General features: G+C 39.8%; 1 protein-coding gene across 1 annotated transcript; it reads right to left on the bottom strand.

Annotated features, from left to right (window-relative positions):
* Nucleotides 1–11,198: 11,198 nt before the first annotated feature.
* On the bottom strand, nucleotides 11,199–11,702 carry LOC109238615. The gene has a single exon (XM_019405103.1). It carries the CDS (start codon nucleotides 11,700–11,702, stop codon nucleotides 11,199–11,201), a length of 504 nt encoding a protein of 167 aa, XP_019260648.1.
* Nucleotides 11,703–14,788: the final 3,086 nt, after the last annotated feature.

Raw genomic sequence — 14,788 nt, 5'->3', positions numbered from 1 at the left:
TCTTGCAGGTAAAATACCCAGCCCTTTTTCATTGGTTTTCAGATTTAAACAAAAAGGGGATTCTCATGCATTGATTCTTGAAAATTAAAGTCAAAAACATACATGCGTGTTCTTTAATACCTAAAATCTAGTAAAAAGAATTGGGTAGGAGTATAAACTTGCAAAAGGGGCGGTTGATAACCTAAATAAGTTCGAATTGTATTTATGAACTTCAATTCTAAGAAATATGTGTTAAGATGTGAACTAGATTGACAGTACTAGGTTGTTTGGTGAATTGAAAGTAGAAGTTAAAAAGGGAAATTCGACTCCAGGTATGTATGGCTAACTTTGACCTTTTTAAAGTCACCTTGTTTGGTGTACGAGCATTTGGTATGTGTTACCTATGTGGACTATTTGTGAATTCTTGTGATTGATATTCCTTGAACGTTGTCGGTTAAGTCTCCCGATATAATGGTGTAAGTAAATGGCAACAAACCAAGTGTGTGTGTGTGAATGTGTTTATGTGGTAAAAGTTGTGTAACAAATGATGGAAAGAAATCGTGATTGATGCAATTGAAACAACTATGGGAATATCGTATGTGACTTGTCGTGGGCAATTATCGTTGTAACCTAAATTGTATGCGGGCTGTTGTATATGATGGAAATGGTATTGATGGTTATGAAAATTCTTTGTGATTTGTTGTTGTTGTTGTGTGAAATGTGATTGTTCGGTGGGATCGGGTTGCGCGCCGCAACACGAAGTAATAAGGTGTTTGTTGTGGTGATAAGGGTGGCCGAGGTAATAAGGGTGGCCGAGGTAATAAGGATGGAAAAGTGATCGAAATCACTATTGAAATGAACATATGTGAAAGTTGTGAAATCATTGATGTGATGAAATAATGTTGAAAGGGGAAAAGGAGAGATTGTGAAACTTGTTTGGCTTTGGTTGTTCCTTTCATGTGCATTTGATTGTTGATTCTATTACTGTTCGTTACTTGTGTATTGTTTGAGTTTACTTGGGGTAAAGTTTGTTCATACATACCAGTACAATTCAAATGTACTGACGTGCCTTTTGTTGGGGGCGCTACATTTGTGTTATGATTGTAGGTGGATCTATAGCAGGTACTCCAGTCCATCGACAGTAGCACTCCTTCACTTCCCGTCAGCTGAATTGGTGAGCCCCTTTCCTCTCGGGGCCCTGCGTGGCTCATGCCGCTTTTCTCCCCGGAGTCTTATTTTTGGTATTTGTGTAAGCTATAGCCGGAGCCTTGTTACCGGCAAGTGTTATAAAACTCTTTTGTATCCTTAGAGGCTCCGTAGACAGGAAAAGTGGGTTATGTACTTATGTATTTTGTATATGGGCAGTATAACTTGTAAACCTCGCTAAGTAACCATGTATGTTATGTGTAATTCGTAAAAAGGTGTTTTAATTATAAATGGCTATTCCCTTTGATTAATGAGTACTGAAAACACAGTGTAGCACGTGGGATAGGAAAGGCACCCAGGTCCGCTTGACTAGGGCTACCCGGTCGAGTGCCGGTCGCGCCCCTCGGTTTTGGGGCGTGACACCAAATCCCCAATAGCATTTATGAACCTAATGAACAGCGTATTTCAGCCATATGTTGCCTCATTCGTCATTGTGCTTATTGACGACATTTTGTGTATTCTTGCAGTCTAGAGGATCACGAGCAGCACCTGAGGATCGTGCTCCGGACCTTGAGAGAGAAGAAGTTGTATGCAAAATTTTCAAAGTGTGAATTCTGGCTTGATTTAGTGGCGTTTTTGGGGCATGTGGTGTCGAGTGAGGGGATCAAGGCAGATCCAAATAAGATTGAAGCAACGTAGAGTTGGCCCAGACCTTCTTCAGCTTCCACGGTCTAGAGTTTTTTTTTAGATTGGCCAGGTGTTACCGCTATTTCATAGAGGGTTTTTCATCTATTGCTGCACCTATGAGAAGATTATCCTAGAAGGGTGCTCCTTTCTTATTATTCGAGGAATGTGAGGAGAGCTTTCAAAAGCTCAAGACAACTTTTTCTACAGCCCAGTGTTAGTATTTCCTACGGGTTCGGGGTCTTACACTATGTACTATATTGTGTCATGTGTTGGCCTTGACATGATGTTGATGCAAGAAGGTAGGGTGATTGCCTACGCGTCTCACTAGTTGAAGGTCCACGAGAAGAATTATCCAGTCTATGATTTGGAATTGGCAGCTATTGTTCATGCCTTGAAGATTTGGCGTCATCCCTTGTTAGGTCTATACCTACCACCGGAGTCTCTAACACATATTCAAACAGAAGGATCGTAATTTGTGGTAGCGGAGGTGGTTAGAGTTTCTTACAGACTATGATATCACCATTCTATATTATCTTGGGAAGGCCAATGTAGCGGCAAATGCCTTGAGTCGAAAGGCAGGGAGCTTGGGCAGTTTAGCATATCTACCGGTAGCGGACAGGCCATTAGCATTGGATGTTCAGGCCTTGACCAACTAGTTTGTTAGAATGGATGTTTCGGAGCCCACTAAGGTTCTTGATTGTATTGTTTCTCAGTCTTCTTTATATGATCACATCAGAGAGCGTCAGTATGACGACCCCCATTTGCTTGTCCTTATGGACACGATACAGCACGGCGATGCCAATGAGGTTTCTATTGGAGATGACAGTGTGTTTTGGATGCATGGTCGATTATGTGTACCCAATGTGGATCGATTACGAGAGTTGATTCTTAAGAAGGCCCATAGTTTATGGTACTCTATTCATCCAGGTGCCACTAAGATGGATCAGGATTTGAGGCAGCATTATTGGTTGAGGATAATGAAGAAAGACATAGTGGAATACGTAGCTCGAAGCCAAAATTGTTTGCAGGTAAAGTATAAGCAGTAGACGCCAGGAGGTTTGCTTTAGAGACTTGTGATTCTCGAGTGGAAATGGGAGCGAGTTACCATGGACTTTGTTGTTGGGATCCAACGGACTCAGAAGAAATTTAACGTTGTATGGGTGATATGGGATAGGTTGACCCAGTCGGCTCATTTTATACCGTTGGTGACTACCTATTCTTAGAGCAGCTGATTGGACAGGGATTTGACTTATATTGAGAAGCTGGTGGCCATTTTGGACAGGCAGGTCCGAAAGTTGAGGTCAAAGAACATTGCGTCAGTGAAGGTTTAGTGGAGGATTAAACCAATTGAGGAGGCGACTTGGGAGATCAATCATGATATGTGTAGCCGTTATCCTCATCTTTTCACCACTTTAAGTATGTCACTATACTCGTTCGAGGATGAATGTTTGTTTTAAGAGAGGGACGATGTAATGACCTGCCCAATCGTTTTGAGTATTTTAGCCTCGTTCCCCAATTTTTTACCTCCTCTATGTTATATTGTGGTTAAGTGACTTACAGGGGCAGTTGGTTTGGTCTCAGGTGAGTTTCAAAGTGAAATGGGTCACACAGTCCAAAAGTTGGAAGCTTAAGTTGAAAGAGTTGACCAGAGTTTGACATTTGTGTAGACAACTCGGAAATGGAGCTTTGATGGTTCTGGTAGCTTCGTATGGTGATTTTGGACTTCGGAGCCTTTTCGAGTATTGATTTGGAGGTCAGTAGGCCATTTTGGCTGGAATTGGCGAAATTTAGAAAGTTGAAGGTTTGGAAGGTTGAGAAGTTTGACCAAGAGTTGACTTTATTGATATTGGGGTTATATTCCAATTCCAGAGGTTGGAATAAGTATGTTGTGTCAGTTATGACTCGGGTGCAAAATTTGAGGTCAGTTAAAGTTGCTTTGGTATAAATCGACATTCGTTTGGAAGTTGGAGGTTCATGGTTTCAATTGGTGTGGATTGGGTTGAGATTCGTAGAATCGATGTCCTTTGATGTGATTTTTGGCCTTGAGTAGGTTCGATTATGTCACGCCCCAAACCTGGGGAGGCGTGGCTGGCACCCGGCGCCATACTGGCCCGAGCGAACCACTTTGTAACTCGTTCATTTTTTTTTCTTTGTAACTATCATGGGCCAACATGGCCACAACTTCTAATGTATGACATCAAATGGGACAGGGTACCGGCCTACCCATAAGTCTGTAGAAAAACTCTAACACGATAACTTATAGACTCGGCTGCACTCCGAATGAGGTGGAGTCTTACTGATCGTTCGTTGAATACTGACCTCATCTACTATGAGGGATTGCCAAGCTGATTATCTATACCTGCAGACATGAATGTAGCGTCCCCAACAAAAGGACGTCAGTACAAATAATGTACTGAGTATCTAAGGAAGAACTGAAACGTAACAATAAGTCAACATTAATTAAAGACATATAAGAATCAACCTGAATCTCTGAAGTGTCACCGTATATGCATACTTATCATACTTGCATATATAATGCTTCTCTTTGAGACTATTTCTATTATCAATATCACATGATGCGTGACTGCCCAACTGATCAGTGGTAACTTCCCGACCGGCCGTAGCGCAGTGGTAAATGCATGACCGCCCGACCAACTGTAGCTCGATTGTAAATGTGTAACTGCCCAACTGACCGTATTATGGTGGTAAATGAATATGCATGACTTCCCAAACGGTGGTAAAAATGGTACATAACTGCACAATCGTTGGTAACTGCCCGACCGGCCTTAGCATGGTGGTAAATGAATATGCATGACTGCCCAACTGGCCGTAGCACGGTGGTAAATGAATATGCATGAAGATGCATGTATTTCTATATTACGAACGTTAACATCTTTATCGTACGTCTCAATAGAGACTTAGGAACATACTTAGACATGCTTTGAATTACATTTCATAGGAATGAATAACGTAGACATCCTTAACTTCTAAGAGTAGAATCTTTTATAGAATAGCATTACATTTAAGTATCGTTCCTTGGATCATGCCAAAAGAAAGAAGGATTAGCCTTAACATACCTATATGATATCTTCCTTATTACTCAACCAAGCTCAACACAACTTCTTGCATCTACAACAAGTAAAATAATATTGCCGTTAACATATAATGTCGTACTATCATAGTTTGCTAGTCGTATGACTTAAGGAAAATCGGGCAGCAACTCCCCTATTTTTAATACATCCCAAAGACCACTAAGAGACATCAACAACCCAACAACAACAACTATAACCAACAATAGCAACAACAACAATATAATCCAAAATGAGTTTCTCCGATTATCTTAACAATCATATTGAGCGGCAAGCTTGTTTTTACTCATAACAAGATATAAATTGAATCCAACTGTTATTCAATAAATGAGTTTACAACCTTCAGAACATCATACTTATATGTACCATATTATTTTTAGTTTCAAACATCCACAAAATGCCTTCCAAAACAGCCCCATACGTCTAGCACCTTAATTTTTATCGTCAATCACTTGTTTTTTCATCTTTTATTCTACAATCAACTTAATTAACACATAGGAAAGCTTAAAAACAGGAGACACAACATTATCAAATTATTTCTCACAATTTCCAGCCACTACAAACCATATATTTATCCACAAAACAGTCCAACCAAAAAGACAACCATATCCCATGTTCTTTCAAGTGCTATCTTATGGTTTTTCACTCAAACAACACAACCAACACAAGATTAACATTATGAACAATTAAGAAGATGTTATACATACCTTGTAAAGAAGCTACAACTCGAAACCCTTTCTCAGCTTAGCTCACACTATCCCTCAATCACACCACAACATCATAGAAGCATTCTCTTGTAGTCTTTAACGTCTTTGATGATGATTTGAGTTGTTGTTTCCTTGAGTTTTGTTATTGTGATCTTGATATATGTTAGGGATGATTTTGGAGATCTTGAGAGTGGTTTTGTGTGAGTAACATCTGTATTGTTGAGGAGATATAAGGGGATAAGACCACCGCCTCAATTCTCCAAGCAGGTGGGTAAGCTGCCTGCTTGGAAGCTTGAGCAGTGCCACTTTGGACACATGTATCTCTCTACTCCGATATCTGCTTGGCAAACGGTTTGTAGAGTTAGAAACTAGACACGTAGGGATTCAATTCCATATTATGATATCCATGTAAGTCTCAATATATTGGGAGAAAACTGCGTCGCACCTGCCTGTTTCTCCGAGGTGCGGCAACGTGACTTGCTGACCTTACTTTAAAAATTCATATTTCTCTACCCCGATGTCTATCAATAAATGGTCTGGACCGTTGGAAACTATGTTCCAAGACCTTCATTTTGGTATGAGATATGTCCCAAAATAACATCATAAAGCTTACGAATTTAATTTCTCAAAATAGCTCATTACAAGGCAAATCGTAACTTGATTTTTCCGTAAGATAAATCAAATTATTCCCAAACTTTATATTTCATCCTTTTTGAGCTTACATATTTACATATGGCATACTTTCACGTACGAAAACAAGGGGTGTAAAAAATTGTTGTTTTGGGATGTGTTGGCATGTTTCGTTGGAGCCCCGGAGCCTCGGGTATGATTCAGATACATATCGAATTTAGTTTGGACTTAAGGAAATTGCTAAATCTTGAAGGTTCTAGTGTGATCGCACCTGCGTGGTTTTGGCCGCAGGTGCGGTACTACAGAAGCGGCCATAGGGTCGTAGAAGAGGTTTGGGCATTGGTGGGCTGTGACAGCAGGAGCAGAGTCCATGCACATGTGCTCGACCACAGAAGCAGAGTTTGGTCTACTACCTCAGAATGGCAGGTGCAATCGGGCAACCGCAGAAGCGAGATTTTGTCCACAGAAACGAGACTGCATGAGCGAATTTGGTCCGCAGGACTAGAGGTCTCTGGGCCTTAGTGGTAGCCGCACCTGCGATGGCTTTCCCATAGGTGTGGAGTCCCATGGGCGGCAGATTGGTCGCAGCAGCAATAATCGCTAGGCTGAAATAGAGAAATCGAGGGTTTTATTTCATTATCCATAGTTTGAGTTAGAACGCTCGATTTTGGGCGATTTTGAGAGATATTTTCAAAGAATTGATCGGGGTAAGTTAATTTAACTCGAGTTTGATTATTATACATGGATTCATCATTGTTTACAATTTAATTAGTGTTTTGATTTGGGAAAAATTGGGGAAATTTGTGAAAACTTCATAAGCTATATTTTGAGGATTTGAAGGTCGACTTGAGGTTGGAATTGAATAATATTAGTATGGTTGGATTCGTTATTGAACGGGTGTTTGAATTTTGTATATTTCATCGGGTTTCGAGACGCGGGCTCGGGGTTTACTTTTTGAGTTGACGTTTTGATTTTCTTTAAAGATTGCATCTTTATTATCCGAAATAGTTACCTATGGTTTGTATTTATGGTATATAGTTATTTTGGCTAGATTCGAGCCGTTCGGAGTCTGACATTACTCCTTAGGATTGGAGTTGTTTTGTGTTATTTGTGGTACGTGAAAGTCGTGTACGCAAGGTAACGAGTGGTACACTGGCTATATGTGGTAATTGATCGGTTTAAGCTATGTAGGTTCTTTCATGCCTTTAATCGAATTGTCATAACATGTTATATCCATGATCGTTGCTCCATCCTCATATGCTTTATTTGACATTGTTAATACTTGTCCCATCTCTTACTTGTTATTTTCCCTTACATGCTTAGTTGAAGTTACAGATTTGTTAATTATTTGACTGTTGAATTACCTTACATAAAGTTGTTATTTCTAGGAATATTTTATTGTGGAGCTTTGGTGTTGAAGTTGTAAAAGTCATGATCACATTGAGGCAAAGTTGTAAATGGTTGAAATACTATTCTTACTAAGCTATTCACTCTGACTTGCTATTGTTGAGACTCTTGTACACATTGTGGTTGAGCCATGGGCTATATATTGTTGAAATATTGTTATTCTTGATTCTTTTGGCAAGTTGTGGTATGTGGGCACTTGAGGTGCGAGTTGTGATGTGACGACCCAAAGGGTCATTACCTGTTTTCTTATTCATTCCGTACTTCTGAGGCCTTGAAAACCTCATTTGGGCTCGATTTGCGTGCGCAGTCCGGACGCATAGCCGGAAAGCTTAAATATGAATTCTGTGTGAAAAATGCTAAATTTTGATATTAATATGAATATATTTGACTTCGATCAACATTTTGGGTCAACAAACCTTGACCCGTGATTTGACGGTCCCGGAGGGTCCGTGGAAAAATATGGGACTCGGGCGTATGCCCGGAATCGAATTCCGAGGTCCCAAGCCCGAGAAATGAATTTTTGAGTAAAATTATTTTTCTGAAATTATTAAGGAAATTGGAAATGAAATTTGATTAAAAGACTGTGGTATCGGGCCCGTATTTTGGTTCCGGCGCCCAGTACAAGTCTTATATATGGTCTAAGCACTTTCTGTGAAGTTTGGTTGAAATTGGACGTCGTTTGACGTATTTCGGACTTAAAATGGAAAAATTGATGTTTTATGAAAATTTGGAAGAAATCATGAGTTTTGAGGCTTAATTCGATGTATATGATGTTATTTTGACGATTAGATCGCGCGAGTAAGTCTGAAGGATGTTTTTGAGGTTGTGTGTATATTTGGTTTGGAGCCCCGAGGGCTCGGGTGAGTTTTGGATAGGCCACGGAGTGCATTTTTGAACTTGGAAAATTGCTGGTGTGATCTGACCTGCAGGCTTCGCATTTTGCGAGTTGGCAAATGCGAAAAATCCTTCGCAAATGCGAAGGTGCTCACATTGCACAGGGATCGCAAATGCGATCACAGCATCGCAAATGCGAAAGCTGGGACTTTCGCAAATGCGACACCTTTGTTCGCAAATGCGAAGTCCCCAAGTATGCCATTGTTCGCAAATGCGAATTTTTGTTTGCAATTCCCAAAGTAGCAGGTCGGGGTTCGCAATTGCGAACCCCAGTTCACAATTCCCACATCTGCAACCTGCATATTTTATACTTAGTCGAATTTTAGACAATTTTTCACCCCACTTTCAAAACACAACTCCTTGGGCGATTTTTCAAGAACAAGCTTCATCCTAAATCATTTGTAAGTTGGGTTTTACTCATTTCTTTCAATCTTTAACATCATTTAACATGTTTTCAACTTAAATCAATGATTTTCATGGGTGAAATTGAGGATTTCGGGTAGAACCTAGGTTTTCTATAAATTGGGGATTTGGACCTCAATTTGAGGTCCGATTTTGAAACAAATTGCATATTTGAGTTCGTGGGGGAATGGGTAACCGGGTTATGGTTCGAACCTCGGGTTTTGACCATGTGGGCCCGGGGGCGATTTTGGAATTTTTGGGAAAAATTTTGGAAATTCATTTTTATGCATTCAAATTGATTCATTTAGTGTTTATTAATGTAATTAAGTAATTTGTGACTAGATTCGAGCGGGTTGGAGGTGGAACTTCGAGGTAAAGCCATAGTTGAGGCTTGAGTTGAATTGAAGGCCTTGAGGTAAGTGTTTGGTTTAACCCTAGCTTGAGGGAATAGGAGTTGAGTCTTACTTGTAACTTGCTAATTGTTGAGTACGATGTATAGGCATGGTGACGAGTATCTATACATTGGTGTCTAGCATGTCCGTGAGTCCTAATTTGTGAATAGTTGGTTGTTGTTATGCCTTCCATGCTTAAATGATGACTTCTATATGTTGTAAAGACCTTGTGAAAGGAATTGTGATCTTGAAACCTCGTGGAGCATTGGCTCGGGTTGAAATGCAAATTGTGAAGGTATATGAGATAAGTCACTCTTTGGAGCATGGGCTCAAGAGATAATGTGAACTATGAGATGAAAGTGAAAGAAAGAAAAGAATTAATGATTATTTCCCTTGACGGGACGTTGTTGGGTACTGATATTGTACCCTTGCCGGGTTTCTAGTTGTTGTTTATGTTCCCTTGCCGGGATTTTCGTTATTGTTCATTTATTCCCTTGCCCTTGTTTGTGATTGCTGATTGGGTGAGGAAGAGTGTTAAAGCACGAAGGGTGATGTCGTGCACTGTTTGTTTATGGTAAGGAAAGAGTGTAAAGCACGAAGGGTGATGCCGTGCATTGTTGCTTACTATGAGAAAGAGTGTTAAAGCACGGAGGGTCATGCCATGCCGCACGATGTACCATTCCGTGTCGATTTTATTGATATATGTGAGGAATGAGAGTAAAAGCACAAAGGGTGATGCCGTGCACATGTTATTGCTTGGTGAGGACGAGAGTAAAAGCACGAAGGGTGATGCCGTGCACTGGTTGAATTTTGTTTCATTATCTATTATTGAGCTGTGATGTATTGCTTATTACAGGACGACTCTTATTTGGAAATTGTTATACTCCCCACAGCATGTTTCCCCTCCCATATTGTTTATCTATTTTGTATTTCGATTCCGCTGTATATATATATATATATATATATGAAATTGCACAGGTTTATGTGATAGTCTGGTCTAGCCTCGTCACTATTTTGCCGGGGTTAGGCTAGACACTTACCAGCACATGGGGTCGGCTGTGCTGATGCTACACTCTGTGCATTTTTTGCACAGGTCCAGCTTTCGAGCAGCAGTAGCAGCTTTAGCACGGGAGCAGGCTTTCAGTATCGTGAGACCCGAGGTAGCCTTGCAGGCGTCCGCAGGCCCGGCGTCTCTCTCTTATTCTCTCTTTTAGACTGTTGCCTCTTCGTATTCGAGACAAACAGCTTATGTGATCTTTCAGGCCCTTGTATTTAGATATTCTTAGTAGTTCGTGAGCATTGTGACACCAGTCTTGGGTAGAGGCTTATATTGACTACTCCGTGTTTTATTCAGTTTCTATAATTAAGACTTCCGCTATTATTTAATTTTGTTGTTTTATATTGTTGCCACAAATTGTTAAAAGATTTGTTTATTAACGGAAAGGTAATTAAATTGGCTTGCCTAGCTACTACGAGTAGGCGCCATCACGACTCCCGAGGGTGGGAAATTCAGGTCGTGACATGTGATATTGATACACATGCAGTGGTATAAGGATTTGGGTTGTTACGCATGCAATGAGATAAGGTGGGCTTGATACACGGTTTGCTAGTAGGGGCTACTACTTGAAGCCAAGCGGTGTGATAAGGTGGGTTAAAATGCGAGTACCTATTTCGGGAAAATGAATATCAAAACTAAATATAAGGCTCCCGTGGTGATATAAGGAAATATTGTGATTGTGATTGTCAAATGAGATACGAGGCGGTACCTCGGACGTGATTCTTGTTGTTGTCTTTCATTTACATCACTTGTGTTTGTTTGCATCGTTTCCTTGGTGTTCTTATTATGTGTTCCTCCTTCGATCCCTTCATGGATAGCTAATCGTAATTAAGGTATTTGACGCTCGAGTGGAAAAACGGCTTCGATTCCATAGACAAGTGACTAAGGAGTTGCTTGTATCGGTGTGCGGTGAGTTGTACACCCACAAAGCTTCTTCCATACGATCATGCCAATCTAGTTTGTATTTGGAAACAACCTTCTTGAACAAGTTGCATATAGTCTTATTGAATGCCTCGGCTAGGCCGACAACATTGTACATAGAAGAGTTATGTTGCTTGAAGAAAAAGAGATCACAAATCTTGTTCATCAACTTGTTGTCTAATAGCTTGCCATTATCTAATATTATGTAACAAGGAATGCCAAAGCGATAGATGATACTCACTCGGATGAAGTTTGCAACATTCTCCTTCTTTACTTCCTCGAGGGCAACGACTTCAGCCCATTTTAGGAAGTAGTCAGTTGCGGCCAAGATGTTACAAGTGCCCACCAGAGGATTTTGGCAGTAGTCCAACATCCAATCCCCAATCGTCATGCGACAAGGATGCAACAGTCGGGTGCAACACTTCTGGAGGCTGATGAATAAAATTTGTATTGAACTGGCAAGCCTTGCATCTTCGAGCATAGTCCGAGCAATCTTTTACCACATTGGCCAATAATATACCATCCCTTTTATATGGAATTGGAGCTGTGGTCCAGACTAATGTGACGCACATACCCTAAAATGTGCTTCTTACAATGCTTGGTATGCTTCATCTTCCCCTAAGAATCGCAACAATACTCTCTAGAATGATCTCCTTTATAGGGTATATTTATAGTGAAGAAATAGAGGTGCACGACGACGAATTTTAGTTTTTCTCCTCGAATTTTCTGGAAGTATCCGATAGCTTAAGTAGTCGATAATGGGTTATTGCCATTCTTCCTTCTCAGCTTCAGAAATAGCGACCAGATGCTCGAGTTCATTTTCTTCACCTTCACCCTCATTTAGCAGCGGTACTATCCCTTTTTGGCAAATAGTAACTTGTGCTTGATCAGGCAGGGTTAACTATGAAGCTATGGCAGTTAAATAATCAACCTTCTTATTTTCTTTCCTAGGTACAAGTTGGATAGTCACATCACCAACCGATGACGTCCAAATCCACTATTAAAAAATAAATGGACACGGTCGCATGCAATATAATTTACCCAACTATGAGTCGGGGTCGAATCCCACAGATAACAATATATAGGCGATTAGGAATGGAAGAGAACTATCACTTATCGCGCAATGCCAAACACTTAGAATTGGTTTGAGAAAATATATATACCTAAATGCGGAAATGTAAACTAACCTAGAAAGCAAGTAAAATGATCAATGGCTACAAGTATGGATGCATCGGGAATTACACTCAAATAACGATTCAATGTATTTCATGATTTTATAATTATGAGCGAGTTTATGTTAATTAGCCACGGGTAATAATTCTATATTTCCTTCTTCCAAAGACTAACAAGACTTCCTAATTGAAGTATCCCTAAAACAATTAAGAGATTAAGCACTCCTGGATATGGCTACAAGTAGTTCAATCCTATCCCTAGGTAGAATCTATAAAATGATGGTTAATGCCTCAAGTTCTTGTTAATTAATCTTTCCCAACCCCAAAATTATCTTTTCCAAAATTAATTCGGAGTTAATGGGCGAGTCCTAGGGTTAGCTAATCCCTTTGGAAACATTAAAGAACAAGAATAATTAAAGTAACAATAACTCACTTCATAAATAAATGAAAATCATTCAATACATAAGCACAACAAGGTATTTAATCCAAACTTTAACTATGAATATTTCCATAAACAAGATTCAAGTGTTGGAAATAAATAGTACACACTTAAATATTTACGAAGCAAAGAAATGAAGAAATAAACATAAATAGGTAAGAAATCCTTAACCACAAGTAGGGGTGGCAAAATGGTTCAAAGAAAACAGTTAACCACCCATATTATCCACTAAAAAATTGGTTGGATAATGAACTTTTTAATAACGAGTCAAATATGGATAAGAACCATATTATCCATTTAGAAAATGGATAACCAGTGAGTCTAACTTTTACATTGGTAAAGCTTCAAATTGGGGGTTTCTCAAGTTAGAGAGACTAAGAATTCTCCCAAAAGTGATCATATACAAGAAGTCATGGATAATATGGGTAACCCATATTATCCGCTGGTTAACCCGTTTTTTATCCGTATTAAATATGGGTCGGGTCGAATAATTGATCCGTTTTTTCATTACCCGTTTCCAACCCGAACCATATACGACCCGACCCGCTCATTTGCTACTCCTAACCACAAGCTTCAAATCTTCAAGACCAAGTGTGTGTGTTAACCCTAGCTTCCAAACTTGTTCTCTCTAAGTCTAAGAACTGCAAATATGCCAAAGATCCTCCAAAAGATCTGCTAGGTCGAGTATTTGTGGGTTTTGGAATGAGAACATGTGAAATGCCTAATTTGCCCAGTTGTGATGCCCGTTGACCGAACCTGCAGAAGAATACTCGCAAGTGCGGTACCGCAGATGCGGAGAGCCTATCGCAGAAGCGAAATGTCGAATAATCTTTTCCACTGCAGATGCGGTATTCCAAGCGCAGATGCGCAACCGCAGATGCGGTAATCCAACCGCAGATGTGGTATCTTACAAGGTCGCCCATTTTCGCAGATGCGGGACTTCTCACACAGAAGCGAAGTCGCTTCTACGACCAACCTTCCGCAGATGCAGAATCACAGGGGAGTTTTGCATGGTTTTCACCCTTTTTTTGCTCAATTCCACTCCAATTGAATTCAAATCACTTCATGGCATCATTTGCCTGAAAATCTAACAATACATACCATAAACGACCTCATATTATAGGTAAAGGACATAAAAGCTAAAGAAAAGAGACTAGAATGAGTGGTAAAATCACCACTCATCAACACCCCCAACTTAAAGCTTTTGCTTGTCCTCAAGCAAATCAAAACCAACACTTCCATGAGGCTTTACCATTTAAAACACAAGTAGTATTGCTATTTTTTTTAGAAATCACATTCTCCAATTAAGCACCATACTTATGGATTTGGTTGGTACTAACAATTAGGCTCAAGTATGTGCATCTTACCCGAATAACTCCCTCATTTAAGAACAACTTCAAGAATGTGCAAGGGAGTTTCAAAATAATCAAGTGACAAGTGTTAGCCTCAAGAAATGACTCAAAAGCACTAGTCCACTACATATGCTCAACTTACTCAATTTTACCAATCCTTCCTAATTCATGTGTCCTCACAAGAAAGAAAGTCCCAAAATCACTATATTTACAATACAACATAAGGGACAAATTTACAAAGACACTCACTCTCACAAAGAATTTCAAGTGTTACAACATCTCATACCATAAGCTTGCCCTTATTTTAATTTATCGCCTAATCAAGAACATTTGGTTGGAGGTTCCATAAGGACTTTTTAAGCTTGTAATGTAGGTTTAGGGAAGGGTCGGATAAGAATTTGGATACAAGTGACTTCACCCTCCTTGAATACTACTCACATTTGTCTTTCTTTTTGCACTTTGTTTCTTTTCAAACCACATAGCTTCATTGGCATCTAGTTACCAACATAGAACC

The sequence above is a fragment of the Nicotiana attenuata genome, unplaced genomic scaffold (assembly GCF_001879085.1).
Source record: "Nicotiana attenuata strain UT unplaced genomic scaffold, NIATTr2, whole genome shotgun sequence".
In the NCBI taxonomy this organism is placed as follows: domain Eukaryota; kingdom Viridiplantae; phylum Streptophyta; class Magnoliopsida; order Solanales; family Solanaceae; genus Nicotiana; species Nicotiana attenuata.
This window is presented reverse-complemented; position numbering and strand designations above follow the sequence as displayed.